The sequence below is a fragment of the Lissotriton vulgaris genome, chromosome 10, assembly GCF_964263255.1.
Source record: "Lissotriton vulgaris chromosome 10, aLisVul1.2, whole genome shotgun sequence".
Taxonomy (NCBI): domain Eukaryota; kingdom Metazoa; phylum Chordata; class Amphibia; order Caudata; family Salamandridae; genus Lissotriton; species Lissotriton vulgaris.
Window position 1 is genome coordinate 1,012,170,068 of NC_141698.1, and position 23,993 is coordinate 1,012,194,060.

The window sequence follows — 23,993 nt, forward strand, 5'->3', positions numbered from 1 at the left end:
AACAGTAGTGGAAAGGTCTGTGAGAAATTGCGGTAGAGTAATAGACCGGAGAAAGTACTTGTTGGTGAAAACTCTATAGAGAAGGCCATGCTCTCGCAGTCAGGTAGCGAGTCCATGGTAATCCGACAATTAAAAATGTCTTTAAAAATAATAGCTAGGCCCCTACCTCTGCCAATCTTGCGATCTGCCCTGATTATTAGATAACCCGGGGACAAGGTTTGAACAAGGATAGGATCGGCTTCAGCCTGAAGCCATGTCTGAGTTAGGAAGAGAGCATCAGGTTTCAGCTCTTCTAGTAGTAGCGCAATTTCAGCTGAATGTTTGGGGAGCAATCAGCAGTTTAGAAGAAACATCCTTAGAGGAGATGGATTAATGGCCGAAGTCGCGGTGTTGTTATGTGGCTGGAGCACAAAATTACAGTGGGGGTAGTGGTAAGGACTGTTAGCAATGTTCATAGAATGTAGACAGTTGCAGTTAATGCCCCTTCTCAACCCATGCAATATTTGGGCACTGTAGACTATGGTATTTTCTGATAAACTGACAGGGGTTGTGGCCCCTGGACCCGGCAGGGCGCGGACTGGCGCAGACGGGCTTGCCTTTGGCATGCCGGCGGCGCGCCCGCTGTGCACGTCCGCTGCACGGCGGGCAAGGCATGTTGTTTAAGTAGTACCAGGCACTAGAGCGCTGACCGCCTGTCTCCACCCCCAACCAGCCGGAAAGGAGTAAGGAGAGCGCCTGCACCCTCCACAGCAAACAGGAAAACCTGCAGTGGACCAGGGTGCGGGCGGAAGCGCTATGACAAGTGCTGTCAGGGAGAAGGTTCAGGTGAGTGCAGGTATCAACAGTGCAAATTTGCAAGGTTTAAAAACAGATAATAACAAGTAAAAGCGGGTTAAATATGTTGTAAAAGAACAACAAAGTATGCCCAACAAGTTCGCTACAGCGTGTGTCCCATTGCCTGCGCGCGTCCGCACAAAGCACTTTCCATGGTCAGGCCTCACAAACCACTTGCTTGTCTGCACTGATAACATCCATAGCAAGGCAATCACGCCAAACTTTATCCCAGACAACCCTTGCACAAGGTCTTCATCTGCACAAGCAGACTTTGTGGCTTCAGCTGTTATGCAGCTCTTTGGACATCTGCACAAAGAAAGACTCCAACTTCTGGATATAGAACATATCTCCTGCCTAACCAACAAGAAAGGTTTTATTATTTTATTGAATTTATTTATCTCCCTATTGCATTCTATTTACATTGTGATGATTTTAATTAATTGAACAATAAAGATTACTTTGACTTTCAATGCATAAAATGGCAACATTTTAATATATCAATAGTGAGACTGTCAATTATCTCTTATGTTGAGATAGGCCATGAAAGGGCATAGGTGATTTTTTTAAGGATAGCACTAAAACGTGTTGGATCCATGAAAATCCCAGAATTTTTGTTAAACCTTTCCTTTCAAGTTGTTCTGCTTACAGGCTGGCTGTCAGACAAGTGTATCAGTCCATCCAGCCGTAAAAGGAGCCAATCATGTCTACAGAGTGCTGCTCGGTCACTCAGCACTGACTTTCTTGGTGTCCTTTAGATAGCTGGACTACTATACTTGTCTAAAAAGCTTCATGTTAAACAATAAAATGCACTTTTCATGAAAGACAGTCACAACATTTCACAAATAGTTGACAGTATGTCATCAAATATATAGCCCAGACTGGTGTTGCTTGTGTTATTTAATTAAAGGCCAGTATCATGTTGACAGTGCAGGCAAACAGAACCTTGTAAGTGGACCTGGGAACTGCAATAGAAGACTTTTATTTGTGGCTTTGGATTTTGGTGAATGATGTCACATTTGTGCCAAACTCTGGACGATTCTTGAATACTGCTGAAGTGCTGCCTCCATTCTGAGTGATTGCCATCCACAGCGTCTGTATGTGCACTGTATGAACGTCAACTGGGGGGAATTGCCTCAGGCAAACAGTCTTCAAAACTACATCCTAGTCAAATTGAATCAAAGCAAACTGGCAAAAAAGTTTGCTGAGTGGTTGCACTCAGAAAATCACAGAACCATTCCTCAGGAAGTTTAAGTTACATGTTGTATTTCTTGAATATTTTACAGGGACTGGTGTCTGTAGAATCATCTAGAAGTAAAAACAAAAAAATAATTTAGCCAAGCTTTGCACATCATTGTTCACAACAGGCATTCTTTGGTACTTTGCAACTGAGGCAAGTGGAGTGAGTAAAGTACTTACCTTCAAGTTGGTAATAATATAGTTAATGTACCTGGTTGGTCAATTAAATTCTCACCTGGAATGCAACATAGGCTGGAAATTTAGATAATTAGTAAAGTTCAGAGAGAATTAGGCAAACTGTACAGGAAATGTTTTTTGAGGACTTCAGTAATACTAATTGGTGAAACTGAATGTAGATGGAAATAAGTGTGGCCGGTGAGCGTGATGTGAACGAGCCCCATCAATCTGGCGTTGCGGACATTCAATGGTGTGTTATTGGTAGCAAGATGGGTTACCGCCAGGGCATGTTGGTGAATATCGCTAGCTTATGTTCAACATTTCCAGGGGATAGGAGCTTCGATCCATTCTTCAGGGCTTCTAGTTCCACAGGTCCTTTCCTTTGGAGATCAGGTTTTAACCGCTTTATCTGTACTGGAACAAGTTTCCTCCCAAGGGGCGCAGAAACAAATGTCTGCAAGGGTTCCCCTATAGAGAAGCTTCTTGCACTCCTGGCCACATTGGGCAAAGTCCTGTCACAGGCAAGGTGTCAGCTTTGGCTCTTTGGCTATCTTTTCACTGCCATCAGCCATATTCCTAGGTGAGTTGCCAGTGATTACTCACCTCATCCTTCCTGTCCCAGAGACAGCCCTATTGTTTCACTGGCAGAGAAACGTTTAACGCTTCATCTAGGATTTTATTTTTGCTGAAAAACTTTTTATTTACATTGCTCACATCAGTCTACAGTACATGGCAGTTTTCACAACGCATATGGTAGAATTGCAGTTTAGAATACAATGTAAGGCATTTGAAGGCACAAGTGGGGTATTCAACTGTTAATATCACAACCCTGACCCACTCCCAGCGCCCTGTATTTTCGCCAAGGCCCCCAAATTTTCTTCCATTTCTTAGTGCAGCCTCTGCTCTTATAGATAGTTTCTTCGGCCCTTTGGCACCAATCCAAGTTGCTCAACCATTGGTCCCACTGTGGAGGTGTCTGTGATCCCCATCCACTCGCTATGTTTCTTTCTGCCACCCCAGCTGCCAATGCCAGCCAGATATTGTTATATCTAGACCAGTCTGAGGCGGTCTTGATAATTTGTAACAACCACCCTGGGCTCCAGCGGGACAGGTGAACCCACCACTGCTGATATCGTGTCCGCGACTTTAGTCCAAAAGGGCACTATCCCTGGCCATTCCCACAAAATATGGTAGAAGGTGCCCTCCTCCCGAAATCCCCGTGCACAGAGGGCCGACTGACTCCTTCCCCAGGCATATAAGTCGGTACGGGGGTAGTATACGCAATGTAAGATTTTAAGCTGCAACAATCGGAACCGGTAACGGACTGCTATCTCACGCGGGCTTTGCAGAGCGTCCTGCCAGTCGTCAACTAGACTGGGAAACAATGGAAATATTTAGGGCACATTTATATACAAAGAGTACAAAAAGAAAGGAATGTGCCTTCTTTGCAATTTTACTAATAGGGAGTTGGACGGTTCTGGCCCGATTCACAAAGTGGTTGAATGGAAGAGGGACTGTGGTAATGCCTCGCTCCAACTGCCTCTGTATTATCTATGTGTAAATACAAGTCCCTGCCCCAAGTTGACTACTACCAATACATCGGCTGTCTAGTTGAGAACAAGGAATGAGTACTACCAGTACCCTATACGTTAAGCTTACTCATACATAAATAATGAATGTCTCATGAGAATCCATTGGCTTGGGAAATGCTGGTTTACTCTGAAATGTTACTTCAAGTGTGTTGCAATCACCCATGTTGAAACCTTTCATGTTGTCATGCACAAATCAGGGAATCATGAAGAGCTCACCTCAAAATTATGGACGTCATTTATGGATCACCACATGTCGCACGACTCGCACCTACAACCCCTTGCTTTGCCTGTGACCCCTGGCACTGCCTTTGCGACTCCTGGCCCCAGAGGTGGCAAAATCAGTGTCTGGAACACAGGGGCAGTTCTTCCTAATGGACGCTGGTTGGGCCTCCACTTTTCTTATTTTCTGACAATTTTGTTATTACAAAAATAGTGAATAATATTGTTTACTGTGCAATTTAAAAAAATGGAGTACAATTAGCTGGAATATGACTCTATTGGGCACCTAAAGTAAGTAACAAATGCTTTTGGAAGTATGTTGTATTCATGCTTGCGAGAGAGAGAGTGTGTTTATGTGAGTGTGTAAATGTATGTGTATGTGTAAGCATGTGTGTGTGAGTCAAAGTAAATGTTAAATGGCGTATAATTTCACTTCCCGCTTCCCCTGGCATTTTGGTGAATTGATGCCCATGCTCTAAATAAGGGTTTTATGAAAGCTATGATCTATTTTTAACTCCACCGTCCACCACCTTCCATAAACTCTCACATACTGCGGCCTGACCCCCTGAGTAAGCATGGGTGTAAAATCCGTTCCGCTCGCGGATTTCGCGGATTTTCGGTAAATTCGCAATCCGCGAACTCTCGCGAATTTGCCGAAAATCCGCAAATTCGCACGCTGCGGATTTTTTTGCTTGTTGATACAAAATTGCGGCGCGCGGCGTTCACTTACCGCCATTCAGCGTTTGCCGAGTTGTTTTTCTCGATATTTTGCGAGTGCTGCGCCATTTTGGATCTTGCTGCGGGATCCTGCGGGAGTTTGGCGACCGCGATTACGTCATCGCGGCTTGCCATCTTGCACAGCGAGTACACCGTGATCACGTATCCCGGGAGTTCGCAATTGCGAACACGTAGATGCGGCGGGCAGCAACAATCTCGCACTCGCGAAATTACAAAATTTGCAATTCTGCACAAGAAATCCACCAGCAAGCAGCATAAACCTTCTGAAAATGATGCTTTTTTATCAGAATAACTCCTCAGGTTGACATTTGCCTGCACTTTTTTTTGCAAGGAGTCCATTTTGGGGGGAGGGGAAGGAAGGAAGTGCCCCACAGTCTCCAACTTCCTGTTCCTATCCAGCAGGTTCCTCCCAGTGCTTTCTTCATGTGCTGGTCACTTTCATTTGGGTTCTTGACCTGGAAGGATTACTTTTTGTGGATGCTGCTGGATATTTGGATTTGAGGCCTTTTTGACTTTCTTTGGATCACTTTTGGATTAGAAATCAACTTTCACAAGTAAGTTTGTTTGGGGCATTACAGTTGCTGTTCTGCAGAAAAACGAGTTTTGCAAAACTGAAAGCACTCAGCAGGTGCAAAAGTTCAAACTCATCATTAGTAACCATTCCCTGTAGTGCTTCCTGAGGGGCCCCTCCAGAGTTCAGTTGCCTACTTGCAACTATTCTATGACCCTGCTCTGACCCTCACAGCAGGCTCATAGAATAGCTACAAGTAGGCAACAAAGGTCCTGGGAAAAAAAATTGCACTGCAACAGAAAGCAAATTACAGATAAGGAAGCAGGTGCCAGACTAGAAGTTTAAATTCAGTGACACATTAATAAATCAACCCCAAATTAATTCATGTCAGTTGAAGCAGGGCAGGTGTGCTTGCTTTTCCCCCCATAAACTACAGTAATGAACCAGAGGGTGGCAGTGATGTACCAGAGGGTGGCATGGGTGAACCAGAGGGTGGCAGTGGTGAAACAGAGGGTGCTGTGAACCTGTGATGATGAACCAGACGTAGAAACAACATAGTTGTGACCGTTGCGAGCCGACAAGTAAGTTCGCAATTGCGAACTGGTACAAAACCCTCGCAAACTGGCAGAAACCTTTGCGAACACAAAAAAAAACAAAAAATCCGCAAATTCGCAAGAGTTCGCGGATTTTGAAGATTGCGAATTCGCGAATACGCAAATTCGCGAACGCCAGATTCGCAAAATTCGCCCATGCTTACCCCTGAGATACCTCACATTACTGGGAATAAGGAATAAAGACAAGATGCAAGAATACTTCCACCTCAGCCTAATTACTTAAATAGATATCAAAGGAAGAATTCTAGCTGCAAGCTACCTCCTCTCCTCTCCATCCAGAAGGAAGTGGTAGGTGGAAATCTCTTTTTCCAGCTGCATCTTGTTGCTGAGCAGGTTCTCGCGGTCCCTTTGCTGCTGCTCTGTGTCTCTGCGGATCTCGTCCAGCTCAGCTTCCAGCTTAGAGATGACAGAGCCCAGGTTCTGCAGCTCGATGTCGTGCCAGTGCCTGGCGTCATGCAGGGAGTTCTCCAATCCCCTTTTCTGTAACAATAAAGGTAATCATATTAAATTGTTTTGGAAAAAGTAGCCATCCAGTCATTGAGCATCACAAGTACATAAATATTTGTGTATATGAATACACTCTTTTCAACTACAGAATCAGCTAATGTAATGCAAAGGGAGGATATTTATCCATAAAATATCATCATATTACCATAGTTTACTTAATTCATCCCTTTGTTTCCTTGCTGATATTGGAAACCCCTTCACAGCTGTAAGTAAGATTGAAGGTTCAGTAAAAACAAGACAGCAAGTCTGAAGCTTCCAAAGTCCATCCTTGGCATTAAATTATTACCATATATTCTTTGTTTGTTATAATAAGCACAAAAACATAATCCATTGTTGTAGGCAAGGGCCATTTATCAGAAGAGCAAATGTTATCACTCTACTATCCATCTTATGTGAATCAATATCAAGTTTGTAAGAAATCTAACTTTCTCTAACAATTGTCTGCCATAATTGTTTTTGCCTTATAATCCAGACCCAGAGTTGTGTTAACCATTGGCTTCTTTTTAGTTCTCTTTGCTCCCACGAGGTAACACTTATAGTCATAAACATTTGGTTAGACCAGTCTTACCTGCATATATATTTGGCTTGGGGAAACAACCATCACAACGCAACTTTCACAACACACTACCATTACAACGAACCTTTTACAACGCAGGATCCATTACAACGCATGCTATCACAACGCATGCCATTACAACGCTGATGTATTACAACGCATGCCATTACAACGTAAGTATGGGTAAGAATTTAAATTAAATAATATTAATTTAATTCTAATTTAATTGATTAATTTAATTATTTTAATTATTTTTTCAATTTTTATTAAATTAAATTGTAATTTAATTTATTATAATTAAACCCCCTGGAGTTAGAATAGTAATTTTAACCCCTACACTATCCAACACTTACCCTACTATTACACCCCCCTGGAGTTAGAATAGTAATTTTAACCCCTACACTATCCAACACTTACCCTACTATTACACCCCCCCTGGAGTTAGAATATTAATTTTAACCCCTACACTATCCAACACTTACTCTAATATTACACCCACCTGGAGTTAGAATAGAAAATTAAAATATATTTCAAAAAAAATTAAATTAATAAAAAAAATTAATAAAGATTTTGTAATTAAATTAAAATTAAATTCATATTAATACAATTAAATACTTACCTATATGCATGCCATTATGTTGTAATGACATGCATTGTAATAGCATATGCGTTGTAATGGCATGCGTTGTAATGGATCTTGCGTTGTAATAGTTGCGTTGTGAATGTATGCGTTGTAACATCATACATTCTTGGCTAGACCAGTCTTATCTGCATATACATTTGGGTTAGAGCAGTCTTATCCCCTGTCGAAACAGAAGTTGAAATTGTAAACAAGTCACTGTGAGCGATGTTCACCAGACCATTTTCCACATATAGCAATCCAGGCAATGCACCCCTTTGACTACTCTGTGTTCATCTAGCTTCATATCCACAGTGTCAGGAGTGCACATTTAACCAAATCAAAGATATTTGTGAGCCCCGACTCTTAGCGCATTATAAATTTGCTAGGGATGTGGGTGCGCAACGTAAGGATCTCTTTTCCTCTATTTAGATTGGCAACAAAATTTGTATATTCCCACAATCCGATTCAAAGGGTATTGTTGCCGCAGAGTTGGCTTTGTAGGTTTTTAACATGAAGTAAATCAATTTATACCCCATGTATGTGTGAACCTCATTATTGATCCATTACTTTCTGCCCTAAGGCAGACCATTCTAGTTGAGACTTTAAGGGAGTGCCCAAATATGGGAATACTGTACTTAATCCAAGTTTCCATTCCAAACCACGTATATGGTTCTCATTTTCATCATTCTCTTTATCACACATATCATGCCTGATTTGTATATATTCTGTTCACAGATCTATGAAGTCCATATCACTAACCTTTTGGTTGCACCCTCTAAAAGTGTGCAGAGATAGGATCGCGTCAGTTGTGTATTACAATAGAGGTACACAATGTTTACCGATGCTGGAGAATCATATCCAAGCTGCAGCACTTGAGCCTCCAAATCATTAGTTTACACCTACAACCATTCATAAGATTTATGTTTCAAGGCTTCCCAGCTACCTCACTTGATTAGTAAATAATTGTGGAAGCTGGAGTTCCTCTTGTTATCTTTGCCAGAAATTAAAACTAAGGCCAAATCATCTCGCTTGATTCATGTTTCAACTTGAGCTTCCACACTTGAAACTGTTGATCAAAATGGATGTCAGCGTGAGATTAATGGCGCGATTAATGGAGCCGAATTTAAAGACCAGACAAAAACAACCAAACCTCCTCTACGCATATTGATGCTGTAAAGTTTGTGCCTAACTTGTTTTACTGAACAGCCGTTATCGAACAGCAAAGGGATAGGTCTGTTTATTAAGATAAATTTGCCTACTCAGAACGACATTTTGGAGTACATAAGATGGTACTCCTCAAGTACTCTTTTACATACTCCTTCATGTCTTTGTGAATAGACCCCAAAACATCTGAAATGGGAATATTAAAGGATTATTCACACAAATAGGAAGGCTGTTCCTTTTTCGCACTTCTACTACCTGACAATTGGACATTTTTAGGCTGATTCAGACGGTCATGAAAAATATGTAAATGAATACTCCTGTAGTACTATCTCCAGTACTCATAAATACTTTTGTAAATCAGCCTTGATTTGCACAGACCCATATGTTCTGCAACACAGGAAGAATCTTCATCATCACTGTTACATATGCAGAAATGGTTAAAACAACATAAGAGTGGGACTATTCGAGACAATAGAGAACTTTATATCCAGGATATCTCCTGATCAGAGACTAGACCACTTCTCCAGTATCTCGGCTCAGTGCAATGGCTCACGTGGTGGTTTTTTGGAAACCACTAAGGTATGAGTATATTTTCATGCCACAATCCGTCACTGGCATGACCCTTCTTCCGGTTTACTCCCGGGCTTCTTCTTCCTCAACTGCACAAGAGCACACAGAGAGAAGCCGGGGAAGAGGAGGACACCTTGGCACAAAAAAACCAAGATTTATGGGGAAACCAAAGTGGGGAACCCCTCCCTGATATCAAAAACCTTGGGTTGTAGCCGGTGTAGAGGAAAGTAACCAACTAAAACTGAAAGGGAGAAATGCGGGGGCCCCACCATAGCAAAAATGATTCGACAAGGATTTCAGACAGGGCACTGACGATCATCGGAAAAAAACCAAATACAAAGCGGAAATGGAGCGAGTATTATCCCGAACAAGTGAGGCTGCACCGTGGAGACAGGCCACAAAACAAATCGTATCTCTATTTCCAGATCATTGTTCAAATACACAAAACATGGTGGAAAATGGGACCAGGTAATTACAGGGCTAGCTCACTTTAACATTCAGTTTCCAAAGTTTCTGGTAATGCAATACTTGCAGAGATCCAGGACTGGCAACAGCACAGGTGAAGATTGACCAAGGGCACTGGTGGAGGTTTTGTGGATGGATCAACACAATAGAAACAAGCAGTTATTACAACCATGGTGCCAATTCCATTCCAGGTGCAAACACCGGAGGTACGTGGTGTTACCTATGGGTTCATTGCCTACTTAGCACTGTCTATTTGCCCTCTTGTTTTCAGCAGGTAGTCACGCTTATGCTGACTGCCATTCAGAACAAAAGCAGACAGCACTCCCTACAGCTACAGGGGGCAACATCCGACAGCAGCTCTGAGGAACATGTCTGAACCAACCAGTAACAAATTAAGAGGTTTGCAGAGACAGGCTCCAGTGATGGACACTGGGACTTGCCAACAAACGTCCAGTCACAAGACCACAAGGGAGCAAATCGTGCCTACCATTTTCACGGGGTAACATGTTGTAGGCAATTCACTGCTGCAGCCGACAATGTTCAACAAGGTAAGCAGTCACTAGACGTTAACACGTCTCCCTGAATGCCCCACCTAGGGGTAGGAATGAATAAACATTAAAATGCAATACAAATACACTATTTGCAGGGTGGAGGCTAGAGGCAAATGGATCAGAAGAATTTACTTTGCTGAAGGAAGTGACTTGAGAGACTCAGTGAGTGAGATTTGACTCCTGCCTGACACTCCAATAACCTGGTGTCGAACATTGCTTACCAAGCTTCTCAAGGACTCGGTCTCTGCCTGGAGGCTTTGTATCTTACACGCGGTGCCGCGGAACTCCTCCCGCAGGACCTCAACCTGCTCCTCCTCCTCGCTCCGCGCGGCAGGTACAACATCTGATTCCTGTGGATACAAACAGGTACAGGGTGGAAATAATGCCATGACAATGTCTTTGTGGGATATAATGATCATGCTGTTGGTGACTTGCAAGGGGAAGAGTATCGTCTTTCATCAAAGTGCTACAGTTTTTCACATTATTATTGATGCTGTGGTGTGAGAGTTGGTGAATGATCGTATAAAAACATCAATATGGATTTCAATATTTCAGTATCATATAAGTGTAAAGAAGAAATTGCTAAAAAGTAACATAAATGGAAGATATTGTTCGACCGAGCGTGTAGATGTTTTAAATTAGTCATTTTTTGAAAATGCGAGATAGTGCTTGGAGGTAAATATTTACTATTGTGCCCAATCTAATGTTGAAAATGTATTTTCTTCTAGATTCATGAGTTATGTTAAAAGTATTTATAGAGTGTTTATTCATCATAGATTTCGTGGCACTAGACCCCTATTCTATAGAAAGCAATAAACTGACAAGGGTAGACTCTTTAAGGCCTGGCAGATCAACTAGGTTTTCAAAGATCCCCCTAAAAGGGCTACATTAGCTTATGATATATAAATCTATTGGTTAATGAATTCCAGAGTCTGGCCGAGCACCCAGAGGAGAGGAGCTATGTCCTCCTATCCTGCTTTTGTTGAACTTGGAAGTGAATAATACTTGTATGAAAGGTTAGCTGGGTCTGGTGGCTCAGTGGACTAATGCGTCTACTGCAGGGGCCTGTGTTTGACCTCATGGTCACAGGTTCAAATCCCGGTGGGTCCACTCAGCCTTTCATCCATCTGAGGTCGATAAAATGAGGACCATTGAGTAGGCTAACAACAAACATCTGCCTTAAACTGAGTTACTAGGGCTGTTGATAAATGTGGTGCTGGGCATGAGGTAATCTGGGGCTCCAGCGACCAAGATGCCCAATAACGTAGAGTCTGTGAGGCAGGTTAATTAGAATTATTAAATATGGGGCATTTACATAATCAAGGCAGGACCCAATAGGGGCAAATTGCCATGGTCTTTCAGGGATGGTAAGTTTTTCCTCAAAGGCACAGCTGGAAACAACTGAGGCGACTAGGTCAGCAATAAGCAGTTCAGAGTCCATTTTTATTTCTAGACTTTTTAGAGATTTTATTGAGGAAGGAAGATCTCCCATCTCAGGTGACAAGTGGGTATCAAACCAGAAACCATGTTTCCCATTTACCACCAGCATTTCCATTTTTCCTGCATATAGTTTAAGCCAGTCACTTCCCACCCAAGTCCACATGAATTTCATGCAATGCTGGAAGGACTGCCTTGATGTTAGATCGCCTTCAAGGTTTTTTCTATCGATTGCGTACAATGTACACGCCAAAGATGACGAGGCAGGAGAGAGAGGAGATTTCTAGCCCCCCCCCCCATATTTTAATGCCATTTCCACGAATGAGTGTGTTAATCCTGACCTGGCCTCCTTCCATACTCTGATCATTTAAAACTGCGAGTAGACCATAGTTAGTCCTATGAGCAGGTCAAAAGCCTGCTTGGGTTCTCCGCAAGACTGTAGTTTCTTGAAGTTGTATGCATAAATGTTTTACTTGCTCTGTAGATTTCAAGTAGTTAGCATGTTTTTCTTGAGGGTGTGGTCAGAGCTTAGTTGAAGGTTGATTTTGTTTGTAATCCTAAATGAAAAATAGGATTGTTTGGCATTTTAAATCTTTTGTTTATATTTTTCAATTAATGTTTTTGAAAACAGGTTTTGCTGCTTCATTGTTGTTGTGCCTCCAATGGGTATCAGATTGTTTTTTATTGGATTTAATACATTCTTTGGTCCTGAAACAGGAGGGACAATTGGCTTGGGCTAAAGCTCCAAGCACAGGATGGAGGAGATTTACTGGAGTGTACCTTTTGGAGCAAAAAATTGTGGAATGGAATTCTGCATAACGTTATTACCACTGGTTACCATGAATTATTGGAATTAATCTATCATCGATTCCTCAGTAAAGCAAGTGCATGCGCTTTAAACTTTTCAACAGAAGCCGCCTGGACCACATTTATTCTTTCTATAATATATTGTTTGACTTAGTTTCTACCTGTACGATAGCAAAATGCTATTTATTAGTATGTAAATAATATTAAAACTAAGTGCACTCTTTCCCTTTATCACTAAAACTGCAGGAGGCTGGTAACAGACCACTGGTGCTGTAGAGACAACTGGATAACTCACTGGCATGCACTCCAGTTGCCAAACCTGGAAAAGGAAACTGAAGTGGGGCCCCTTAATGACAAGAACCAGCTTCAACATTTGAAATAAAATGTTCTGAATGCAGAATTGTATTTAATGGAAATCACCCACGGTTTGTATTGAAAACACTGTGATTCACTTGTGGTGTCCATCATAGGCCCTGAAAGGGCCGGATCCAAGCTAACTTTTCAGGATACCCACACGGGATACACTTACACACAATTAACCTAATAACAACTTTTTGAATTTATTAATTTGGTATCTTAAACAACTGGCCCGGAGGCTGCTCTCATGGACCCATCATGGACACCCATGTGGGACACCAACAGATGCTGGTCAGAGATGCAGCCCGCTCTTACCTTGGCCTGCAGGAAGGTTCCGGTCTCGGCGCGGTTCTTCTCTATGTCCTTCTCCCAGTGGATCCGTATTGTCTCCAGGATGTCGTCCAGCCCTGTCCCAATGGGCGTGTTCACTTCTTCCAGTTGAGATCCAGCGAGCTGTTTGTACAGCATCTTCACATCCTGCAAGAAACATGCCCATGTGATCTCACTACCACTGTGAGTGTGGTGAAGAAATATCCACAAGTGCATTGACAGGTGTCACGTTGTAGCCTTGGATAAGCCCTACCTAATGTCAACAGGGTGTTCGGCCAACTTCAGAAATCCTTTCTGAGTTTTTATTAGGAATTGTTTTCAACTCTGGTTTAGGGACAGCTTTAGCTCTTTCTCCAGACTCATTTAATATTAAACTATAAATAAAAAAATAGATACATATATGCATACATAGAAAGAATTTGGGTCAGCCTTGCACCCCATTGGCCTGTTTACCTGTCATTCACACTTAGCCTCTGCCCGCCACAGCATGGGGCAATAGGTCAACTCACTTCAGACATTGGTCTGTTCACCTGTCATTCACACGTTGCCTCTGCTCGCCACAGCATGGGGCAGTGGATCAGCCCACTTCAGCCATTGGTCTGTTCACCTGTCATTCACACGTTGCCTCTGCTCGCCACAGCATGGGCAATGGGTCAGCCCACTTCAGCATTGTGAAGGACGCGTGATCAGCATTGCCTGATCACACATGCACATCTGCTTTTAAAAAAGTGTGCTTCAGTGCCAGGGTTAGTGACCATACTTTATTTATCCTATAATTTTTCTTGAAACTTTTCTATTTTTCTAGGCATTCTTGTGTCTTTAAATTATGTCTTAAATTAAGTTATCTTAGAGTGGCGATACTGAAAGTATGGCCCGGGGGCCGGATACCGCCCTCCTCACCTTTACGTGTGGCCCTCTGGTCAACCGCTGCTGTTTACTGGACAAAGCACTAACATTAAAAATACGTTAAATAAAGGGACAAAGGTTTATTTAAATGTTATTTGCAGATTAAGAGAGGAATTAACTAGGGAGCCCCCCTGCACCACTTAACTTCAGGAGCACCTTCATTTACAAAGAGATCTTACAGCAAGTGTGTAAGAATTCGATAAAGTCTCTTCAACATTTAAAAAGTGTATTTCATCAACATGCAGAAACTTTCACCTTAGTAAATCAGAGTCTATCAGTGTATTGAGAAGTATTTTTTTTAAAAGGTGCGAGTTTTCAAACATGAATTTAGAAACATCAATGCTTCGCCACCATCCTGGCAACAATGCTAGCAATGAACTCAGAGGCAAGTCAGTTGTTATGTGCACCCTTTGGGTAGCTGGGGTGGGTTTGCTATCAGGGCCGGGGGGGGGGGGGTAAACTACCATTAAGACTGGCCATAGCGGACAACGGGCATTTTCCCCGGTGGGTCGCCAGGGTTGGGGCCGATTTTGTTACAGGGCCGTTTTTGCAGCATAGCTGCAATACCGCCTGCTGCAACGAAATCGGCCGAAACCGGCTGTGGCAAACAGCTTGGTCGCACCCTCAACCCCCCGGTGGGCCGGCCGAGCACTTTGCCAGGGCCGGTTTTGGTACCCAGTCCGGCCCTGTTTGCTATCATACATGGAGAGGTTTTTATACAGCACACATTCTGAAGTCATGTATTTTGAGGTCCTCTTATTCGTGAAAATTAAGGAAAAGGCGGGAAAGTTAAATAAAACTATTGTCCAGGATCACACAATTTAGTTAAGCGGGAAAGCCAGGATTGTTCCCGGGTTATCTGTTTCCACATTGAGCAATTCAATTCAGCCACTAGATGTACATGCTTCGCTTCCCCTATACCCACCCTATCCCCCCCCAACCAAGGACCCGACCACCCCCTGCTGGTAACTGTGCAGCCCTCGGTCACACTACCGACCAACCGTTTGGCTCCTGTGATAATGTTTGCGAATGCCCATGCTTTAGAGCAAATAGATGTACTTTCTTTGTGCTAATACAATTACATTTTCCTATGTTAAGCATTAAATCTTAAAGAATTTCTATCCCTGTTCTAAGTGCACGAGCCTGTTAGGAAGCACCCATACTGTTATGCTAAAATTATTTGCGATGGTTAATTATTTTTACATTTCCAATTTTTATTGCTTGCGTTTACCCACTACCTGTATGCGGTGGCATATTGTCTGGTTTTAGTTCGTTCTTTTTATTTTTGTAGCATGGGCCTACAATATATTAAAATAAAAGTTTAAATATTGCATTAACTTGCCATAGTCTGCCATATTAGCTTTGCCAGAACTTGCAATGTTTATCTAAAGGCCTTTAATCTTGATGTGTTTATCCCCTTCACTGCCCTCGTGACACAGGCATGCACCATAAAATAGGGCTTCCAGCACTCCCTGATGACTAGTCTCTGACGTATTCAAGCCTTGGCAACCTGCCACAAAAGTGAAGAAGAGCGTCTCAGGATGTTTTCACAAGGTCACCTCAAACTCTGGGAACAGTGTCTGACACAGGAGTGCCCTGAATGGAACAGTGATCGCCGCCATCCTCATGAAAGACGAATAGATGCGGCAGAGCCAGCAACTGGGCATGGGGGTGGAGCAGGGCACGAGTCGCGGGTAGACGGCGTCTACCCACTTTTTTTTACAGGGTGGACGCCGTCCACAGTGCCAAAAAGTTGGGCCCCATTCAGCAGCGCCTGCACCGTTGTTATCTTTTTTCGATCGGCGGGGACGGGGCTCACTCACTTATTTCTGACTCCTGCTGCTGGGCCCATATCAAAGACCGAAACTGAGGGGTCATCAGGCCTCCTTTTGTTGAGTTTCCTGGCTGGGAGCACTCTTGAGTCTCACACCTGATGCAAATGCAGCAGAGGGAAACAAAGCCTCACACCTTGTTATCACTTTACACAAACTTAAAGAGGCAGGTATTCACCTTGTTCAGTCCCTGTTTACAAGAAATGCATGCACTGTAAGAATGTCAGATGTGATGGTCTTACATAGCATTTGTACAAAATAAATAACATTTAGGAGGCGTTGTAATGATTTAAATATCACAATTTTTTCTTCTAAAGCACTATGGCTAGAGGAAGCTTTACGCTGACAAAAGGCAGCATTGTTTTATGTGTAGGCTACAAAAGTGTCAATCTTCTGCCTAAATCAGGAGGGTTTGTAAGCATATTCAAAATGTGCTCAAATATACTCATGATACACCTGCTAAACATATATATGAGGGCTTAAGATCTGATGTCACTTCTTGGGTATGTCACTTCCTGTGATGTCACACGCTGTAATGTCAGGCGACGCAATGTCACACGCTGTGATGTCACTTGCATACTGATTAACTAGGTTAGTCCCCCCACTTCTTTTTTTAGGACCTGTGCCCTGGGGTGGAGGATCACTTCCCGGGCTTAGCGTAGGCTTCCTTTCAGGTGCCTGCTGGGCTGTTCTGAGGACACAGTCCTTTTGAGGAATGTGGTAGGTTGGTAGGGCGTAGGGGTGTCTGGTGTTAGCCCCAATATAATTGCACCAGTCAGAGAAGGAATCTAGGATTGTCAATCCTCCCTCCCTGATGTTACAGAGACCAAACCGGGCTCCACAACATGCCGACAGGGGTCTGGTCCAATCTTAAGGGGGAAACAACACTTACAACACAACTTTTACAACGCACTACCTTTACAACAAAACTTTTACAACGCAACATCCATTACAACGCATGCCATTACAACGCAACCATTACAATGCATGTCACTACAACGCATACCACTACAACGCATGTCATTACAACACAGTCATTACAACGCATACCATTATTACGCATACCTACACTATCCAACACTTACCCTACTGTTGCACCCCCTGGAGTTAGAATAGTCATTTTTACCCCTTCACTATCCAACACTTACCCTACTGTTGCACCCCCCTGGAGTTAGAATAGTAATTTTTACCCCTACACTATCCAATACTTACCCTACTGTTGCACCCCCTGGAGTTAGAATAGTCATTTTTGCCCCTACACTATCCAACACTTACCCTACTGTTGCACCCCCCTGGAGTTAGAATAGTAATTTTTACCCCTACACTATCCAATACTTACCATACATGCAATGTAATGGTATGCGTTGTAATGGTATGCGTTGTAAATGTAGTATGCGTTGTAGTGGAATGCGTTGTAAAGGTAGTTTCAAAGAATTCGTTGTAATGGCATGCGTTGTAATGGAATGCATTGTAATGGATGTTGCGGTGTAAGAAATGTGTTCTAAAGGTATGCGTTGTAAAAGCATGCGTTGTAACGACATCCATCCATCTTAAGATGCTGGTGAATCTGCCAGGGCAGGCTGAGCGGATGCTGACTGAGGCTTGGGAGCTGTGGCAATCAGCAAGACAGGGGCAGGCGTCAATGAAGCGTGGGCGAGTGGTTTGACCAGTGGTAAGTGGTGGTCGTGAGAGTAGGGAGGCGAGACAGCTCTAGCAAGTTGGAGGCTTATTTACAAGCCCCTTGCGCTGCTGGTACATCACTATTAAAATGGGAAAAAGTGACGTACCGGTAACGCAAGCAGCTTGTAAATAAGCCCCTAGAAGTTTAGTAGTAAAAGACTCTTGTGTGCTTGGAATGTGTGCATTTCCATCTTTTGATAGTGGACAGTGGACAGGGCCAGACTGGGAACAGCAACCATCCCTGGCAGATTGCTGCCTGACCGGCCCTGGGAGCGGACCGGGGGGATGGGTGCTAGCAAAAAGCACCACCCCCACTTTTGTTACTGGCTGGGGGCCGATATTGCAGCACTGCAAAACCAGCCCCCAGTGTCAAAACCGGCCCCCAGGGCCAGAAAACCACCCCCACCCCTCCGGCACACGGGGAAATGCCCGATACCCTCTACGGACAGTCTGGCCCTGACAGTGGAGCATATTCCAGCGATGGGTTGAGTGGCAAACTCAGTGAAGAGTAACCCTGTCCTGACCCTTAGTAATAAACTTAGAAGTAAAATGCCCTTTTCTGTAATTAGAGAGAAAGCGGGGCTCAGAATGTCTAACTACGGTAAGCTAGGTTCAGAACGTCTGGCCATGGAAAGCTGGGTTTAGATTGTCTGGCTATCAAAAGTCGGGTTCAGAATGTTTGGCCTTGGAAAGCTAGGTTCAGATTGTCTGGCTGTGGAGAGCGGTGAGCAGCCTTTACAACGCGGGCATTACCACGCGCTGCCATTACTACGCTGCTTTTACACCGCAAGTTGTTACAACGACTTGCGCTGGAGGGCGCTGTTGGATAGGGAATAGTTTAATTTTCTATTCCAACACCTTCCCTACTGTAACATGGGCTGGAGTTGGAATAGAAAATTAAACTATTCCACTATCCAGCGCTTACAGCGCAAGTCGTTGTAACGACTTACGTTGTAAAAACAGCGGTGTAATGGCATGTGTGGTAATAGCCCGCGTTGTAGTGTCATACAACCATGGAAAGCTGGGTTCAGAATGTCTGGCCATAGAAAGTGGGGTTCAGATTGTCTGTCTATGGAAAGCTGGGTTCGGAATGTCTGGCTATGGAAAGCTGGGTTAAGAATGTCTGGCCATGGAAAGCTGGGTTCAGATTGTCTGACCATGGAAAGCGGGTCAGCATTTCTGGCTATGAAAAGCGGGTTCAGAATGTCTGGCCATAGAAAGTGGGGTTCAGATTGTCTGTCTATGGAAAGCTGGGTTCGGAATGTCTGGCTATGGAAAGCTGGGTTAAGAATGTCTGGCCATGGAAAGCTGGGTTCAGATTGTCTGACCATGGAAAGCGGGTCAGCATTTCTGGCTATGAAAAGCGGGTTCAGAATGTCTGGCCATAGAAAGTGGGGTTCAGATTGTCTGTCTATGGAAAGCTGGGTTCGGAATGTCTGGCTATGGAAAGCTGGGTTAAGAATGTCTGTCTATGGAAAGCTGGGTTCGGAATGTCTGGCTATGGAAAGCTGGGTTAAGAATGTCTGGCCATGGAAAGCTGGGTTCAGAATGTCTGGCTATGAAAAGCGGGTCAGCATTTCTGGCTATGAAAAGCGGGTTTCATATTGTCTGGCTATGGAAATCTGGATTCAGATTGTCTGGCTATTGAAAGTTTTTTTTTGTGACCTCAAAAACCAGTCACTCACCACAATGCATTTCAGAGGAACAAAATGGAGGAGCCTTATCACTAAGAAAATCGCCATTTCTCCTCGGTCCTCTTCCTGGCTTCTTCTGTGGCAACAGGAAGCACCTGGGCTCCCAGGTTCCCCATGAAAAATCACAATGCTGCTTTGCAGCGTTGTGATTGGTCCCAGTGCCATTGTTCGGCGCTCAGCCAGGGAATGGGAGCCTTGGCATGCTGTCCACGCAGGCTGTAATGCAGCCTGCATGGAGAACAGGCAAAGTGCGCATGAATGTTTGACCGGCCCGAGTAAGCCGGTAACACATTCATGTGCACTTACATAGTGCCCACCACTCCTCCCCCTTCTCTGAGAGCAGAGCTGATCCACCCGCCCTGCCGAGACGCCAAAGCAGGAACAAATAAAATGATAATGACACAAGTTATTATTCCATTTTATTTGTCCTTTTTTTCACTGCAAAAAGCAGCGGAGGGACGCTCTTCCGCCTTAGGGGAGTAGTTGCCACTGCTTTTCTGCGTGGTCGCCCTGGGTTTTTTGCCTTTTGGTGGACCCTATGTTTTTGCTGGCATTAGACCTATGTGCTCTTTCACCATGCTAACCAGCGGTAAAGTGCCTGTGCTCAACTTTAAACATGATCAAACTGGCAAATTCCTAATTTGCACATTTACCTTATCTATGAGCGCCTAGTATATGGTACAAAATGTTGCATTGGGCTGTATTAATTGTCACTGGTGGACTGCTGCTCCTACCTACAGTGACAATGTGAAACATGGCTTCAGGCCTACCATTGTAGCATGGTTATGGCACTTTAAACACTGCAATTTGACTTACCAAAATAAACCCTTTGACATAGCAGCTGGAAGTGGAAAACCAGAGTACAGTTTAACATCCTAATACTGTATCTCAGGAATGGAACAAAAGTTCCTGGAGGTTGCATTTGTATTTGCTCTCCTATTTCTGCTAGCCAGTAATTAGCATTTAAATAGGCGTGAAAAAGGTGTGACATTTTTCCTGGGAGCCAATCATATGATGACCTGAATGGGCAGAAATGACTCCTCTGAACATGGAAAAATATGCAGGGTGGGTCTATGAACATCCTTTTTGACATTGGAGTGTCAATTCCTGCTTGAATGTCATCCCATGCTGGACAGGTTTGGATTTTTCACACAACACTGGGAATTCGCTTGAAAAGAAGGGAAACAGGATACCAAAGCAATTCTTTTTTTTCAGCTGTCTGGTTGCTAGAAAACCTTGCAGACTTCTGCCTCTGAATTTATTGGGAGTACAATGGCTGCCCCAAACTGGACATTAGTGTTAAAGGTGGGAGAACACTAGGGTTACCATAATACACTCTACACACAAACACACACAACCAGCCCTTACAGCCCAAGTTTTGTTTGGCCAAAGACATTTGCCAACTTGAAAATGGCCAAAACCGCACTCTAACAACCTTAGCGCCTGGAACCCAATCACAACTGAAGACACCATCCGCCTGATGTACTCCATCCATTCATGGTCGCCAACCGACCCATGTCCCCACCACATTTTCAACAAAGCAGACTCCATTATCGCACCCCATCTCCGCGATGTCATCAACTGCTCCTTCAACTCCGCCACCTTCCTGGAAAGCTGGAAACATGCCGAACTCAGCGCCCTTCTGAAGAAACCCTCAGCAGACCCCACTGAACTTAAGAACTACCGCCCCATCTCGCTCCTCCCATTTCCTGCCAAAGTCATTGAGAAAGCCGTCAATAATCAGCTCGCCGCCTTCCTTGAATCCAACAAATCCCTCGACCCCTCACAGTCCGGCTTCCGAGCCAAACACAGCACTGAAACCGCCCTCATCGCAGCAACAGACGACATTTGAACTCTACTGGACAACGGAGAAACTGCCGCCGCCCTCATCCTACTTGACCTCTCCGCAGCCTTTGACACAGTCTGTCATAGCACCCTCATACAACGCCTCAACAACGTCGGAATACAAAAAAAAGCATTAGACTGGATCATCTCGTTCCTCGCCGGAAGAACACAAAGAGTCCGCCTCCCCCCTTTCAAATCAGAGGCCACCGAAGTCATCTGCAGCGTACCACAAGGATCATCACTCAGTCCCACCCTCTTCAACGTATACATGAGTCCCCTCGCATCCATCGCGCGCCAACATAACCTCAACATCATCTCCTACGCAGACGACACCCAGCTGATCCTCTCACTCACCAAAGACCCAAACACCGCCAAAACCAACTTACACGAAGGAATGAAAGAAGTAGCCGAGTGGATGAAGAACAGACGTTTAAAACTAAACTCGGACAAAACGGAAGTCCTCATCCTAGGTTCATCCCCCTCTGCCTGGGACGACTCATGGTGGCCACCGGCCCTGGGAACCGCACCCATACCTACGGATCACACGCGTAACCTGGGCTTCACCCTGGACTCCTCCCTCTCGATGACCAGACAAGTCAACGCCGCCTCATCATCATGTTTCAACATCCTACGCATGCTCAAAAAAATCTTCAGCTGGATCCCCACCGAAACAAGAAAGATGGTCACCCACGCACTGGTCACAATCCGCCTTGATTACGGAAATACCCTTTACGCCGGAACCACAGCCAAACTACAGAAAAAACTCCAACGCATCCAAAACGCCTCAGCCAGACTCATACTGGACATTCCCCGTCAAGCTCACATTTCCGGTCACCTGAAAGACCTCCACTGGCTCCCCGTCAACAAGAGAATAACGTTCCGTCTCCTTACCCACGCACACAAAGCCCTCTACGACCTAGGACCCGAATGCCTCAACACGCGACTGTTCTTCTACACCCCCACCCGCCATCTACGATCGTCCAATCAAGCCCTCGCCGATATTCCGCGCATCCATAAATCCACCATGGGGGGTAGATCCTTCTCCTACTTAGCGGCCAAAACCTGGAATTCTCTCCCCACCCACCTCCGCCTTACACAAAACCACCTCTCCTTCAGAAAGCAACTAAAAACTTGGATATTCGATAAGTAAAGCACCCCCCCCTCCTTCAAGCGCCTTGAGACCCTCTGGGTGAGTGGTGCGCTATACAAATTTCTGAACTTGAACTTATTCCCACCCACTGGCTCATACCTCACACAATTGTGGCATCTCTGGGCACCCACTTCAGAGCACTCCTGGACCTGACGAACATCCGAAGAGGACTGAACCTGCTGTCTGCAATCTGAGAAGAGCCCTAAAGGGGTGGATCTGCTCTCTCTTTACCCAGGACAAAGAAGTGGACACCAAGTGTCATAAGGATGTCCTTCAGATCAAGCTACAGGGACACAACACGCTACAGGAGGCCTTTTCCTGAATCTGCCCAGCTGACCGGTGTCAACTAAACCTGGGGCGCTTTAGAGGTGTACTCCTGTGGTGGTTTAAGGCTTAAAGGACTAAAGTCAGAGGGTAAAATCCTTGGCCAGGACTAATCTGGCTGACGCATTCAACTCGTGCTCCATTGCTGTAAGCGTCAAATTGTGCCTAGGTTTAGAACTACTGCGATTATTGACTATCATTGCTACTTTAAGCTTCTTGGCTCTATTCCTTCTTAAAACTTACAAAACTCATATCTCCAGTTCCCTTTATTGGATGTTTGTCATTTTGGTGTCATTTTGTTTATTAGAAATTAGAATTTGATTGTTTTGCATTTTGACTTTTCTACTGTTTGGCACTTCAAAAGAAATGTACAGATTAAAGCCTGTCTGCTCTGTGCTATAGCTATCAGGGGTTTAAGCTCTGGTTAATTTATTGACCTAGAGGGTTCACCCTCACAAGGGTTGTGAGTGTTCCTTGAGGTAGGTATTCACCCACCAAAATAATAATCCAATTTCTTAGAATTGGAATTTGGGCAGTTTTATTGATGATAAGGGAACAGCAAGGGGCTATAAACACTGGAATAGGCCAACTGCTGTCAACCTTCCAATGTCTGAATCTACACCCCCTGACTCTCTGTCTCCCCTGTTTCTCCTCAGATTATGTGGATTGTGCAAAGGAATGCTAGAAGCAGAGGCTGTAGAGGAGGACCTCTACAACCTCTGCTTCTCTCCTACCACCTCTCTTAGTGTCACTGGAGCCTCAGAAGGATGGAGGGGAAATTCTCCCCAGCTCTTGTCTACCTCATCTCAGCAACACAAAGAGAACATTGACAGCCCAGGGAGAATAAGGGTCTGGTTGCTGCCCACTTTTACAGCTCCTGCTGTGTGAGCTCTCACAATTGTCATGTACATGCACACAGCAAGAGATGTGAAGGGCCCCTAAGCGTCAGTGGCGTGAAAGTTAATAAACCCCCCTACATCTCCCAGGAGGCTGCTTAATGGGTGGAATGTTTTATTAGCCTTAGAGCCCTCCATAGCGGGCTATATTGGCCATTAAAGGCTTGCTCCCTGGTTATGGACCCTCACCTTCTGCTCGGGCCTATAACACTGGAAAGGGCCTTTAATTGCTGACATAGCCCGTATGATGGTCTATAAGGCTATAGTAGAACATTGGAATGTTGAGAGCTTAATTGAAGACAATGAAGTGGCTTAGAGAAAATAACGGCTGGCATAGACCTTCTGCTTCAACATTCCAATATTTGTCTTTCTGTTTTTC

The 23,993-nt window shown here is 44.3% G+C and overlaps 1 protein-coding gene across 2 annotated transcripts in view; it reads right to left on the reverse strand.

The window, feature by feature from the left end:
- Positions 1 to 1,925: 1,925 nt before the first annotated feature.
- The window catches only part of BFSP2 (beaded filament structural protein 2), a 115,694-nt gene continuing 93,626 nt past the window's right edge, over positions 1,926 to 23,993 (reverse strand). The window contains exons 4-7 of one of the 2 annotated variants that reach the window (XM_086940012.1): positions 13,273 to 13,434; positions 10,578 to 10,706; positions 6,181 to 6,401; positions 1,926 to 2,139 (exon numbers count right to left, since the gene is read on the reverse strand). In XM_086940012.1, coding sequence (XP_086796138.1) covers positions 2,136 to 2,139; positions 6,181 to 6,401; positions 10,578 to 10,706; positions 13,273 to 13,434 — 516 coding nt within the window. In that variant the 3' untranslated portion in view covers positions 1,926 to 2,135. Of the gene's footprint in view, positions 2,140 to 6,176; positions 6,402 to 10,577; positions 10,707 to 13,272; positions 13,435 to 23,993 lie in introns of those variants that run through there. The other variant, XM_086940013.1, reaches the window with a different exon arrangement.